This window comes from Hemibagrus wyckioides, linkage group LG11 (genome assembly GCF_019097595.1).
Source record: "Hemibagrus wyckioides isolate EC202008001 linkage group LG11, SWU_Hwy_1.0, whole genome shotgun sequence".
In the NCBI taxonomy this organism is placed as follows: domain Eukaryota; kingdom Metazoa; phylum Chordata; class Actinopteri; order Siluriformes; family Bagridae; genus Hemibagrus; species Hemibagrus wyckioides.
Window position 1 is genome coordinate 22,539,792 of NC_080720.1, and position 12,522 is coordinate 22,552,313.

General features: G+C 38.9%; 1 protein-coding gene across 1 annotated transcript in view; it reads right to left on the reverse strand.

The window, feature by feature from the left end:
• Positions 1–12,522, reverse strand: part of cntn3b (contactin 3b) — a 94,747-nt gene that overhangs the window by 51,417 nt on the left and 30,808 nt on the right. The window contains exon 4 of the mRNA XM_058403800.1: positions 8,107–8,282. Coding sequence (XP_058259783.1) covers positions 8,107–8,282 — 176 coding nt within the window. The remainder of the gene's footprint in view (positions 1–8,106; positions 8,283–12,522) is intronic.

A 12,522-nucleotide genomic window follows, 5' to 3' on the forward strand; every position in this document is an offset into this window, starting at 1 on the left:
TTGATTCTCAACTCAGGTATAATTTATGAAAATACACACTCAAATACTGGATATAAAAAAAATCTAACGGTGTTAATGTTTCTCAATTTAATCACATGGAATCAAAATATTCATTTGAATTATGCAAATTCAGCAAGCTTTTTTTTTCAATGTATATTATCACTTCTATGGACATCTCGCATAACCAGAGCTTCAGACTGATGGCAGAAGGTCTGGACTCCAATAGCAGCTTTTACTGGCCATGGACTGCCGAAAAGGTCTTTTGACTGACATGTAAAGCATCCAATCACAGTTTGTTTTGTTCACTGTAAAGTTAATGTCCCTACAGAAACAAAGAAAGTCATGAAATGAATGAGTCTGTACTGTAAACTTCACATCATTTGGAAAACTCCAGCATTTAGCTTATTCTCTTATTGGCAGACACATCACGTGTCAGCATGCCCAATCTTGTTTTGTTCCATACATACTATATATAATACTAAACAACAGCGATGCCTGTGATGCTAGTGGTCAGATTGGACCAGGTGGACAACATCTGTTTGATAAATATATCTCCAGAGGCTGTTGTTTTTGTGATGTGAAATGGATTTCAGCATACAGCAAGTGTGTCAAAACACGACACGGACTAGGGGATTAGCTCCTGAGGGAGAATGTGAATAACGGACGGATAAAACAGAGTAGGGCCGGAGAGAGCAAATGCAAAGAACACAAGGGTCAGCTGTCGTTCGAGGCGACACATCAGCGTTATCAAACAAGCTCTAATCTTCAAAATTAAAAACATCATCCCCAGTGTCGATGTGTTTCTGCACCATTCATGCACATCAAATTAACACTAGGAGAAAAAACTGCAGGCAGCTGTTCCCCACCTGGCCTGATAAAAATCCTCATATGTGTTACAAGACTGAGAAGCTTGTAAGGATTCAAACAAACAGCTGGGCCTCTAGCTCAGCAAGCCAAACAAAAAAAATGAGTCAGTGTGACCGATAAGACGAACTGCACAGGGGTGGTGAGGAAAACAGGATTCAGTGGGGGTGGTGGATAGAGCTTCACCTAATGAGAGTCCCTGCTGAATGAAAGAGATGTCCTAGACTGCAACAGAGGAGGAGGAGGTGGAAAAAGGACTTGGTCAGCTCACAATAACAGTATGAAAGGTTCTGAGTCTGAGATAGTGAAGCCCTAAGGATGATTAACGAGCTCTTGGGTTGGAATGGCTTGGCTTGGCTCGTAGATCTGAGAAGAAGCCAGGCAGCTCTATAGCGCCTGTACGTGTCCAGGTGCTCTGTAATGAAAAACATTAATATCAGTCCAGACATGAAGGTCAAACAATTTAGCCCAGGAGCTGGAAGCTGGGGCTTGTGGGATGCTCTCTGTGTCTTGTATTTCTTTCCTATAAATCTGCGAGGTTGAGGTTGAAACCAGCAAATTCGACATCTTGATTTAAGCCATTAGCCAATCTTATTAGCCATGTAAGAATTAATGTGAATTCACTAATGCATAAGTCACTAATGAAGCTCAAGCAAAACTGCTTGCTAAGCACACAATCTCAAATCCCAAAGCACCACGGCAAAACTTTTAATACAACGCATATCAGACACCTTGGAACGACTGACGGTTTATTTGTAAACTAAATAAATCACTATGAAAATACTCCCCTTATCTGAAGGTAATGGAATCTGGCAGAAATAGTGCCCTATTAGAGCTGCCACTCCCTCTTCAACTAACCAGTGATCAATAAAGGAAATAAATGTCAAGCAGCTCATTTTAACCAATCCCCAGAAGTGAGATTCATTACACTCCCCATGAGGATAGTGGGAGCCTAAGGGGAGAGTGGGATGCTCTCTTTGGCCAGAGAACTAATCAATAGCAAGGCAGCACGATGTGTAGAACGAGGGCAGAGGAACCTTACTATTCAGCAGCCCTGAGTAGGCTGCCTCTCATCTTTTTAAGCCTTGAAAATCAGGTGGAGCATTACTATAAGTTACTTTATAAAGTATACTGTATTGCTATTTCATACTAAAGAGTTGAAACTGAACTGAATATTTGTAGACTTGGTAAATGTCAAACCACTGGTGTGGGTTCATCCATCCACCAATACATTTTCTGTACTTCTTATACTACACAGGGTCTTAGGGAAACTGGAGAACACACTATTAAAGGGAACCTAGCTTGGATGAGTGCCAGCATATCATAGGACAGCCAAATTAGAGACACCAATCAGCCTACAAGGCATGTCTTTGAACTAAAGGGGAAAAAAATAAAGCACCTAGAGGAAACCACCATGGCACAGGGAGGACAGAGACAGGACTCAAACCCCCAACGCTAGGGGGATGAGGCAAACATGTTAACCCCTAAGCCACCTAGTCCCTGGCTGTAAGTTTATCAAGCAATAGGAACAATCAAGCAAAACGAGCCACTGTTGCCACCTTGAAAGCACAATCTTCCAACTGACAACCCAGAGCCTCAACTACTTGAGCCACCATTTCCCACAATATTGCTCATAAAACTAAAAAAAGATAATCTAATTATCTACCAAATTCTGCATCCAAATTTTAATCTTTTGAATGCATTTAACAATATTTTGAAAGGTAGACACTGGATTACTGGGATAAATTTATTAAGGTCATGTTAGCAGCCAACATTAATGCTAGATAACTTCCAGAACCTGCACTGGTGCTCTCCTCCAGATCATGAAGAGTCAATGTTTGTTTGCTGGAAAGAGTTCAATATGACTAGATCACAGCTGTTGTAGATCATCTAGCATTGAGCATCTGAACTAATCTGACCATCTGTAATCTTTTAATAACAATAACCATGGAGTAAAAGTATAAAGAAGGATCGTACAATGGGCTTTTGCTAGCTACAGGAAGCACTCAACATTGCAGTCTCTCAGTTTCCTCCATCATCTGGAGGCAGAGATGTGATGCTCACACACGGTTCCACATACAACCCTGACCCTGGTGGTGCGAGGCAAACATGCTTACCACTACTGGCCCATGCCCTTTCTCCCTCCCCCTCGCTGTGAGTTCATGCCAGTAAATTCATATAGAGACACGTTTGCCACTGACTCCCATTGTGTTATTGTCAAAAGTTGAGCCCAAGTCAAAACTTGAACTTAGTGAAAAAGACCATCTCGTTTGCATAGATGTATGCAACATATGAAAATTGGAGTCAGGATCAGTTCAGTAGAGAGAGGAAATGGAGCAATGTGTATACTCAGTGTGTGGTTATGGGTACACCCATTTTCATGCTGATAGTGCATAAGTGCATATAGTAACTGAATTTCATTACACTTAGGCTTTTTGAAAAGCCCTGTATGAAAAAACTATTCATTTCCAGCCAACTGTTTGAGATAGAGTCTATGCACTCCCTGTCTACTTAATTAGGAATGTCTGTACTCCTACAAATACACATAGCAGCAGTACAATGCATAAAATCATGCAGAAACATGAGAAGAGTTTCAGTTCACATGAACAGTTAGAAAGGTGAATGTCTCCCATATAGCATCATTTTCCTGTTCTTGGCAAACAATAAAGAAAACTGATGTAGTCTTCTGTGCCTGTATCCCAGTTCTGAGTTGCTTTTCTGCTCACAATGGCTGTAAAGAGTGGTTATTTGAGTTACATTCGACTTCCTTTCAGCTCTAACCATTTTTCTGTGACCTGTTTCATCAGCAAAGCGTTTTTGCTCTCAGAACTGCTGCTCCTTTTTTCCTCTCTTTTTCACACTATTCACTGAAAATTCTAGAGACTGTTGTGTGTGAAAATCCCAGGGGATCTGCAGTTTTTAAAATACTCAAACCAGCCCATCTGCCACAAACCACAATGCCATGGTCAAAGTCACTGAGATCATATTTTCCCCCATTCTGGATGCTTGATGTGAATCTTAACTGAAGCAGTTGAGCTGTATGTGTTCATGCAGGTGTTTATGAAGCTGCTGGCATGTGATTGGTGGATTAGATAACTGTAAGCATTTGTAGGTGTTCCTAATAAAAGTGGTAAATGAATATTTAAATAAAACTAAAGGTGATATACCGTATATGGTTTAAAAAAGTTTTTGAAAACTATTTATTTTTCTGAAAAAAATAATTTTAAGCTTAAAAACAATGGCAGAAGAATGGGGAACATGCCAGTAAGATTACAATTAGCACATGGTATACACTACGAAATATAACAGAAACATGCCTGTCTAGACATGTTTCATGGCCATCTGTTAGCTGTAAATCAGCGTAACCTTAATCTGTCAAATCCTTTATCAACCACACCCTGGAAAAAAATCAAACAGCTTTTATTATGTGAATTTTTTATTTTTCTGAGGAAATTGTAATGTTCCAAGAGCACTTAGGACTAACAGAAACAATTGCTGGAAAAACATGGAAACTGTCTATCATAGACAGCTAGTGGAGATACAATTTGGCTGTATTTTTAAATCTTTGTCAAGATGTCTAGTGTCAATCATATCTGTAGCTCTGTACAGTGATGGACAGTGTTGTGCAGAGTCTATAGCTTTCTAAAGATGGATGAGGAAGTGAGCGAATTACAGTTACAGTCGGAGTGGTGAAAAAAACTCAAAAAAAACTGAAAAAAACTGCAAGTTAATTTTCAGAACAGAATGTTATCAGCAACAACTATATTAAAGAGTAGAATCTTATCATGTCTTTAATTTGCTTTTGTGACAGTGTGCACCCATGCAAGCATGGCCTAACAGGGTGGTGGTAGCTTAAGTGGTTAAGGCTTTGGGTTGTTGATTGGAAGATTAGGGTTCAAACCCCAGCGCTGACCCTGAGCTCTGACCATATAAGGATGGGATAAGTGAAGAAAGAATTTCACTATGCATGTATATGTGACAAATAATTAAAACCTGATGTACCATGTAGAATTTCATTTGAATGTATTCAATGAGTGGGATGTAACTCAGGAAAACTCAGACCTTTAAGAGTAATAGGAGTTGCTCAATAGTCAGTTTCATAAATTTGCTTACATTTCTATAGTGACATAGAAATGGTGCACAATCTTGAGCAAATATAAGACAAAATGTCTAAAAAATATCTACAGTATATAAACCTATCATAACAATTAAATCCACCTGCCTAATACTGAAGCATGAACTCCACCAGACCACTGAAGGTGTGCTGTCGTATCTGGCAATAATAGATTAGCAGCAGATCTCTTAAATCCTGTAGATTGTAAGGTGGGGCCTCTGTGGATCAGACTTATTTGTACAGCAGATGATCAATCAGACTGAGATCTGGGGAATTTGCAGGCCAATTCAACACCTTGATCTCTTTGTCATGTTCTTTAAATTATTCCTGAACAGTTTTTGGTGTAGAAGGGCACAATATCCTGCTGAAAAAGGTAACTGCTTGCCATGAAGGAATGTACTTGGTCTGCAACAATCAAAGGAACATTCACATGAATGCCAAGACCCAATGTTTCCCAGCAGAACACTGCCCAGAACACCACTCTTTCTCTGCCAGCTTGCCTTCTTCCCATAGTGCATCCTGGTGCCATCTCATCCCCAGTTAAGTGACCACACACACTTAGCTATCGACATGATGTAAAAGAAAACATGATTCATCAGACCAGCTTCCATTTCACCTGCTTCCATAGCTCCCAGTTCTGATGCTCACATGCCAATTGTAGGTGTTTTGCACTCTGACTGGTCTGCATATTAGGCAAGCTGTGATGCACTGTGTGTTCTAACACCTTTCTATCATAGTCAGTATTAACTGTTTCAGCAATTTGTGCTACAGTAGCTCTTTTGTGGCATCAGACCAGATGGGCTAGCCTTCATTCCCTATGTATATCCATCAGCCTTTACGTGCACATGACCTTCCAACACATGATCTTCAAGAACTGACTATTCACTTTCTACCTAATGTATCCCACCTATTGACAGGTGCCATTGTAACATGAAAATCAATGTTATTCACCTCTTATTCATTTCATGTCAGGGCTTTTAATGTTATATTTTAGGCCTACAGTTTAGAAAAAAAACATTCTTGGTTCACAGTAGCATGAGTCTATAGTATAGCGTTCGAAGATTCCCTTAAAGCTAGAAACTCCATGACTAATGGGAATCAGAGATGGAGTCTGAATCCAATCAAACACTTCTCTGCTACTGTGAGCTGGTTGCATCTGACATCCAGTTCGATTTCACTTTGTTCAGCTGGGAAATCTCATTTGCTGCCGTACAAATCTGAACAGCCTCAAGAGATGAGCAAGGGGTAGCCACAAAAGCTCCTTGTTCAAATAAATGCAGACAAGCACATATCCACAAACACATAGAGACGGGTAAAACGCTTCATTTACACCGTGCATTAACATGTTTTTTCGATGAGCTAATCATGATCGGATAGCATTTAACCTCATTAAAGTAAATTTAAAAGCACACAGTAGGGGTTGTGATTGGATTGTAATTGGATCAGCCAGACCTCCTGTGGAGGTAGACTAGTTTAGTCTATTCTTGTGTGAGGGGGATCTGTACAACATTTAATGAGTTAATGTCATTTCTACCCACAAAATTGTCCACACAATTCTTTTGATAGCTGGCTGACTTCCCACACTTTGCCTATCTAACTTATCATAAGAACCAATATCTGATCAGCATACATCAATTACTCGGGTAAAAATCCAAGGAATCTAGATTGTTCATAAATGAATTAAATTAAAAGAGAACTTTCATTTTGGTTTAAGCAAATTCACTCAGCTGATATTTATAATTTGTGAATTTGGGGAATCGGTGTAAATCAAGGTAACATTCTAGTTGTTTGGTATATACTTGGATAAAATTGTAATGCTTGGAAAGAAATTTGACTGCAAATATACAGTGTAACCAACAATAACTGAATTAAACTACAAACTACTACTATGTGCTCAAGTGTTATCAATTTAGTAAACAGGAATGGACGTTTGTTGACGTCTATAGATGAAGAATTAACAAATACTGACAAAAGCAATTTAATGTTGAATTTTCTAAATCAAAAAGACAGAATTATAAGCTTTTATATGACATTTCTTCTGAGTTTCATATATTGAGACAAAGGTTTGACTGTCATGAAGGTCAGTGCCTTTTTTTTGTTTTTAATTCGATAATTCTGGATCCTTCTTGCCTTGTGGTAATTCTTAGCCAACTATCCTTCTCTCCTTACATTGCTAACCTGACTCGGTGATACAGGTTTCTCCTTTACAACATCTGGACTATGTGGCCTTTTATGGTCACAGGAACCACTCAGCTACTTATTCAGTCCATTTGTCATCTTGAGATTGGACTAATGAAACTCCCTCTTGGCAGGTGTGTGCATTTTCAACCTTTGTAACCGATCCAGACTAAAGCTGTAAGACATGTTTCCAATCTCTTACACGACCGCATTACTCTTTTCCCTCCATAGCTACCCATATCTGACTTAAAACACTGATGTTTGCATACAAGGCAAAAAATAAATCAGGTCTCACCCGCATTAAAGCGCTTATCACACTGCTCCACTTTTGCTTCGAATCTCAAGCACTGCTTGATTGTGCCCACCATAACTCATGATACAAGGAAGGCATACATCAAAACTCTTTCTGTCCTGGCATCCAGGCGGTGGAATGAACTTCCTTTGACTGTCCAAACTGCTGAGTCACTGACCGTTTTTTAAACAAAGACTAAAGATTTACTTCTTCACTAAGCACTTGACTTAGCACTTATCGCTTATTTGTTGTCTTTGCTCTTGTACTAACCTTGATTTCAGCCTTGTGGTATTCTTAGTCTGCGACCTAGTGAACTAGTATGAGGATATATATTTGACGGCGACTAAAAGCACTCATATAAGTCACTCTAGATAAGGGCATCTGCCAAATGCTGCAAGTGCAACGGATGTCTAAAAAAGCACTGTATTGACTTAGGCCATAGACACTTTCAGGCCACTTGAATATCAGTGCTGTTTGGATTATTTTGAAATGTAAGCAAAGCTATAACAAGGGTTATGCATTTGCAAATACTGTTCCTTTGAGGAACAAAGGGAACTGTCGATTATCTCCTGGAACAGTGAAAAACCTGTGGTCAAAGGGATGCTGAGTGCTAAGAGTTAAGAGCTTAGAATTGCACTGTTAGATCCATTGAACTCACAAGCAAACTGCACAGTGGCTCTGTGACTCAGGATGATTCCTCGGGCATTGGAGGCAGAGCACTGGTACACGCCTGCATCTTGGTCTCGGTCCAGAGTGTTGATAATCAGGTTTCCTCCAGACACATGACGCCTCTCGTCACCGTCGAGATCAATGAGCGTCCCGTTCAGAGACCATCTGCGGAAATACAAACACAATCAGCTCTCAGATCTCAAGAGAATTGAGCTCATAAGCATTAATCACACACATCGATCTGATCAGTTCACCTTCATTATACTACCAGAGCTTTGGAAGAATCAAGCCCATGTATATAACATGGAGTTTGTTTTCTAAAATGCCATAATAGACATTACAAAAACATTCAAAAGTGGTAAAGAAGGCATTGCGTTGACCACTGTATGTAATGAACCAGTGAATGGTAAAGACTAGCTTGGTTGATCCCACTGCTTATTTCAATGGAAAGCCTAATTTTCAAACACATCCATCTGTACCACTTATCCTATGTGGGGTCATAGGAAACCTGGAGCTTATCTCAGGCATGGCATGTGGCACTCTGGAAAACGTGGCAACCCATTGCAGCGGTCAGTCACACACACGCTCACACTGCAGACAATTTATTGATGGCAATCCTTCTACAATGCACATCCCTGGATGTGCAAGGCAAACATGCTAAGTCAAAATACCCACAAATATTTAAAAAATATAACTGCGTATTTGAAGATCTGTGATTTCTTGATGATGTGTTGAATTTAATGAATTGAATGTAGCTACTAAATAATTTATACAGTAGCATTAAACATGTATTTCTTTTTGAATTTGTTTAAAAGTTTTCAATAGTTCAAATTTGGTTATAGCACAATTGGTTATTTAATCTGATTGATCAGCAGGAACTGATTAGCTTTCTGTAAAACTGTGGCTTTGATAATAGCTTTGATAAAGGATTGTAATTCAAATAACAGATTCAGATCATTTAATAGATAATAATAGATAATAATAATAATAATAATAAACAAATAAAAGACATGCTGTTACTTAACAAATAAAAGCTTTGCATCCTTTATTTGTTTGAAGTATATAAACATTTATGGCATATATAGAATGAGTCTCCACTTTCAGTAATTTGTAAAAGTTAGAGAAAATTCTGTTCCCCATCTGTTCACAGATGAAGCTTCAGGACAGAGGCTTTAGCATTTTTGTTGTTTCTCTAAAACATCACACCAGCTCAACGTTGATTAATCAATTAATTATTTGATCTTTTTGTCAAAACTTGCAAAGCATGAAATCTTGGCCATTCCTGAATACCTATCAATATGATGATTAAAGATGAGCCTATATAAGCAAAGCCAATAACTGCTACTACTTCAGCCAAGTAAAGTAGGTCATAAAGTTAAAACTGATGCAAAATCTACCAATCAAAGAAAAACAAGTGTATTTGCCAATTATTTACTGCCTTATGGTACAAAATATGTTAATTTAAATAATGATAGTGGCTTTGTGCTATTGTCTAAAGTGTTTCAAGCCGCAGTAGCAAAGCCTACCCTTGCAACATTATTTGGGATGAGAATACACTGTAGGATGAGTAAATAATCCTTTCATCCCGGAAGGAAAAACCTCAAAGAATGGTCTAGCAGATCAGGAATGCTTTCCAGAGGGTAGGAACATGATGTGTCAAAAAAGCACACAAACCTACACAAAAGTACACTTGCAAGGAACACTGCACAATACTTCTGTTGGCTAACAACCCTGGGGCATGGATTTTCCACTAAACTACACTTGCAGAACGTTCATGATTGCCCAATAATATACTAGAATGGTCTGTTTTGGTCTGGTTTGCTAATAAAGTACTTTGGAAATCCGCTAAAATCTGAGGATTGGCTGGTGAGATAAGTGAGATAAAGACTTTAATACTAAAATGGAAGATAGGGTGAAAACACACAAGGTGCTAGACGGTGTTGAAGGATCAAGGCGTGCTACTTTGCCTGAGAAATGAAGGTAGTTGTGATTATCCAGCTATTGATCAATCCCATAGAGCTTTATTTCAGATTCTTTTTTGACAGAAACATCACATGGAGGCAAATAAAACACTGGAAATCATACAGTGTCTGGAGGATAATAATTTGATACAAACTGACATTGGTTTTGACAGGCATCAGGCTGTGGGCATAACAAAACAGAATTCCTGATTGAAGCAGTGAATGTATTTTCTCTGTAGATAGGAGCACCATGCTGTCAGAAAATCTCTACTGACTGACTAGGGCCTTCCCATCTGGCATCACATATTCCTTTAAACATTGCTTATCCAGAAGGTACTGAGTAATTACACAGCACTCAATACAGTTGACAATAATAAACTGATTCTGATGCATGGGTCACAACCCTCTCAAATACTGGACAGAAATCCTCAAGTATACCAAAGGTAACATTGAAACACAACTTCACTCAAAAGAATCCTCAGTGCTAATAAGCTATTTCTTTAGTACAAGAAATGACAAGATTGGGTTTTAGTCTGGGGCTGCTGAGAATGTATGACATGCTGATTGCAGAAAAAAAAAATAAAAGAAAGAAAAAATCAATATTGTTCTTTTGCTATAGAAATCTAATGAGCAAGGAAGGCAGAGCTCCTTTATTATACTAAGCAGTCATGACTGTCCCCAGACGCCTTTGACAGACTACAAAAGCAATGCTGTCTCTGTCTCTCATCCTGATTTTCATCTTATTATTTCTTTTTTTTCCACAGTGCTTGCTTTGACTTAATCTAACTTCTTTAGTCACCATGTTAGACTGATGTTTGCATTCACTTCAATGATTTCACTACAACGATTTTCATTCTTCTTATGTCTCCTTATATCTTCAGATATATCATTTAAACCACCTGCATATTATTGTGTAGGTCTCCCTTGAGCCACCATGACAGCTAAGACCCATCAACCCATGGACTCCACAAGATCTCTGAAGATGTGCTGTGGTATTTGGTATTTATGATGTTAGCAGCAGATCCTTCAAGTTCTGTAAGGTGTGTGGTGGAACCTTCATGGATCAGACTTGTTTATCCAGCAAATCCCACAGACGCTCGATCGAATTGAGATCTGGAGAATTTGGAGGCCATGTCAACAACTTAAGCTCTTTGTCATGTTTCTCAAACCATTCCTGAACAATTTTGCAGTCTGTCAGGGAGCCTTATCCTGCTGAAGAGGCCAGTGCCGTTAGAGAATACTGTTGCCTTGAAGAAGTATACTTGGTCTAACAACAACAACAACAATGCCAGGACCAAAGATTTCCCAGCAGAATATTCCTTAAAGCCTCCACCTGCTTGCATTCTTCCCATAGTGCATCTCTGATGCCATCTCTTCTCCAGTTAAGTTTCCTTGGACCACTTTTGTTGGTACTAGCTGCTACATAGTAGTATCAACCCTTAAGACCTGCTGTTTTAGTGATGTGCTGATCCAGTTGTCTAGCCATCACAATTTAGCCCTCGTAAAAAAAGCCACTCATATCCTACATTTGCTCATTTTTCCTGCTTTCAACACAACAGCTTCATGAACTGACTGATCACTAGCTGCCTAATATATCCACGCCTTGACAGGTATCACTATAACAAGATATTCAATATTTTTTATTTAATTTTTATTTTTTTAACATCACCTGTCAGTGGTTTTTGTGTATTAATGTTATGACTGATTGGTGTAGAGACAAAGCTACACAGCTTTGTCTTCGAGATGACAAGTCTTCTAGTTAGCACAAGACTGTCTTCATGAAGATCAGACATAGAAAGTTCTGCTATTCTTATATAGAAAGAAAAAATATTCTAAAATAATGTTTTATAATAACTTAGACGTTAACATGCTTAACCATGACTAGTGGACTTTCATATACTCTGTCTGTTGGCTGTTAGTATATAAATAGATAATAGCTTGTTTCTCTTAAGTGCAGCAGCTCTCTCTCTCTCTCTCTCTCTCTCTCTGTGTGTGTGTGTGTGTGTGTGTGTGTGAGAGTGGTGAGGGTTCAGTGAAGGCTCAGTGAAAGTAATCGACAAGTACATGAAGCAGACTTAGTTGATAGGATGGCTGGGTTTTCTCTGCAGACTATAAAAAGCTATACCAGGAAAAATGTATGTGTATGTGCAACACACACAAGCATACTTTTGCACAAGCATACTTGTATTGCAAAACATTTAAATATTAAATGATTAAACCCATGAATTACTCTGGGTACTCCGGTTTTCTCCAACGGTCCAAAAAAATACATGTACATTAGGTTGATTGGTAATTCTAATTCTGTGATGGACTGGTGACCTGTCCAGGGTGTACCCCTGCCCTTCACCCAATGTGTGCTGGGATAGGCTCCAGCAGATCCCCGTGACCCTAATTAGGAATAAAGCAGGTATAGAAGATGAATGAATGAAGGAAACCAATGAAAG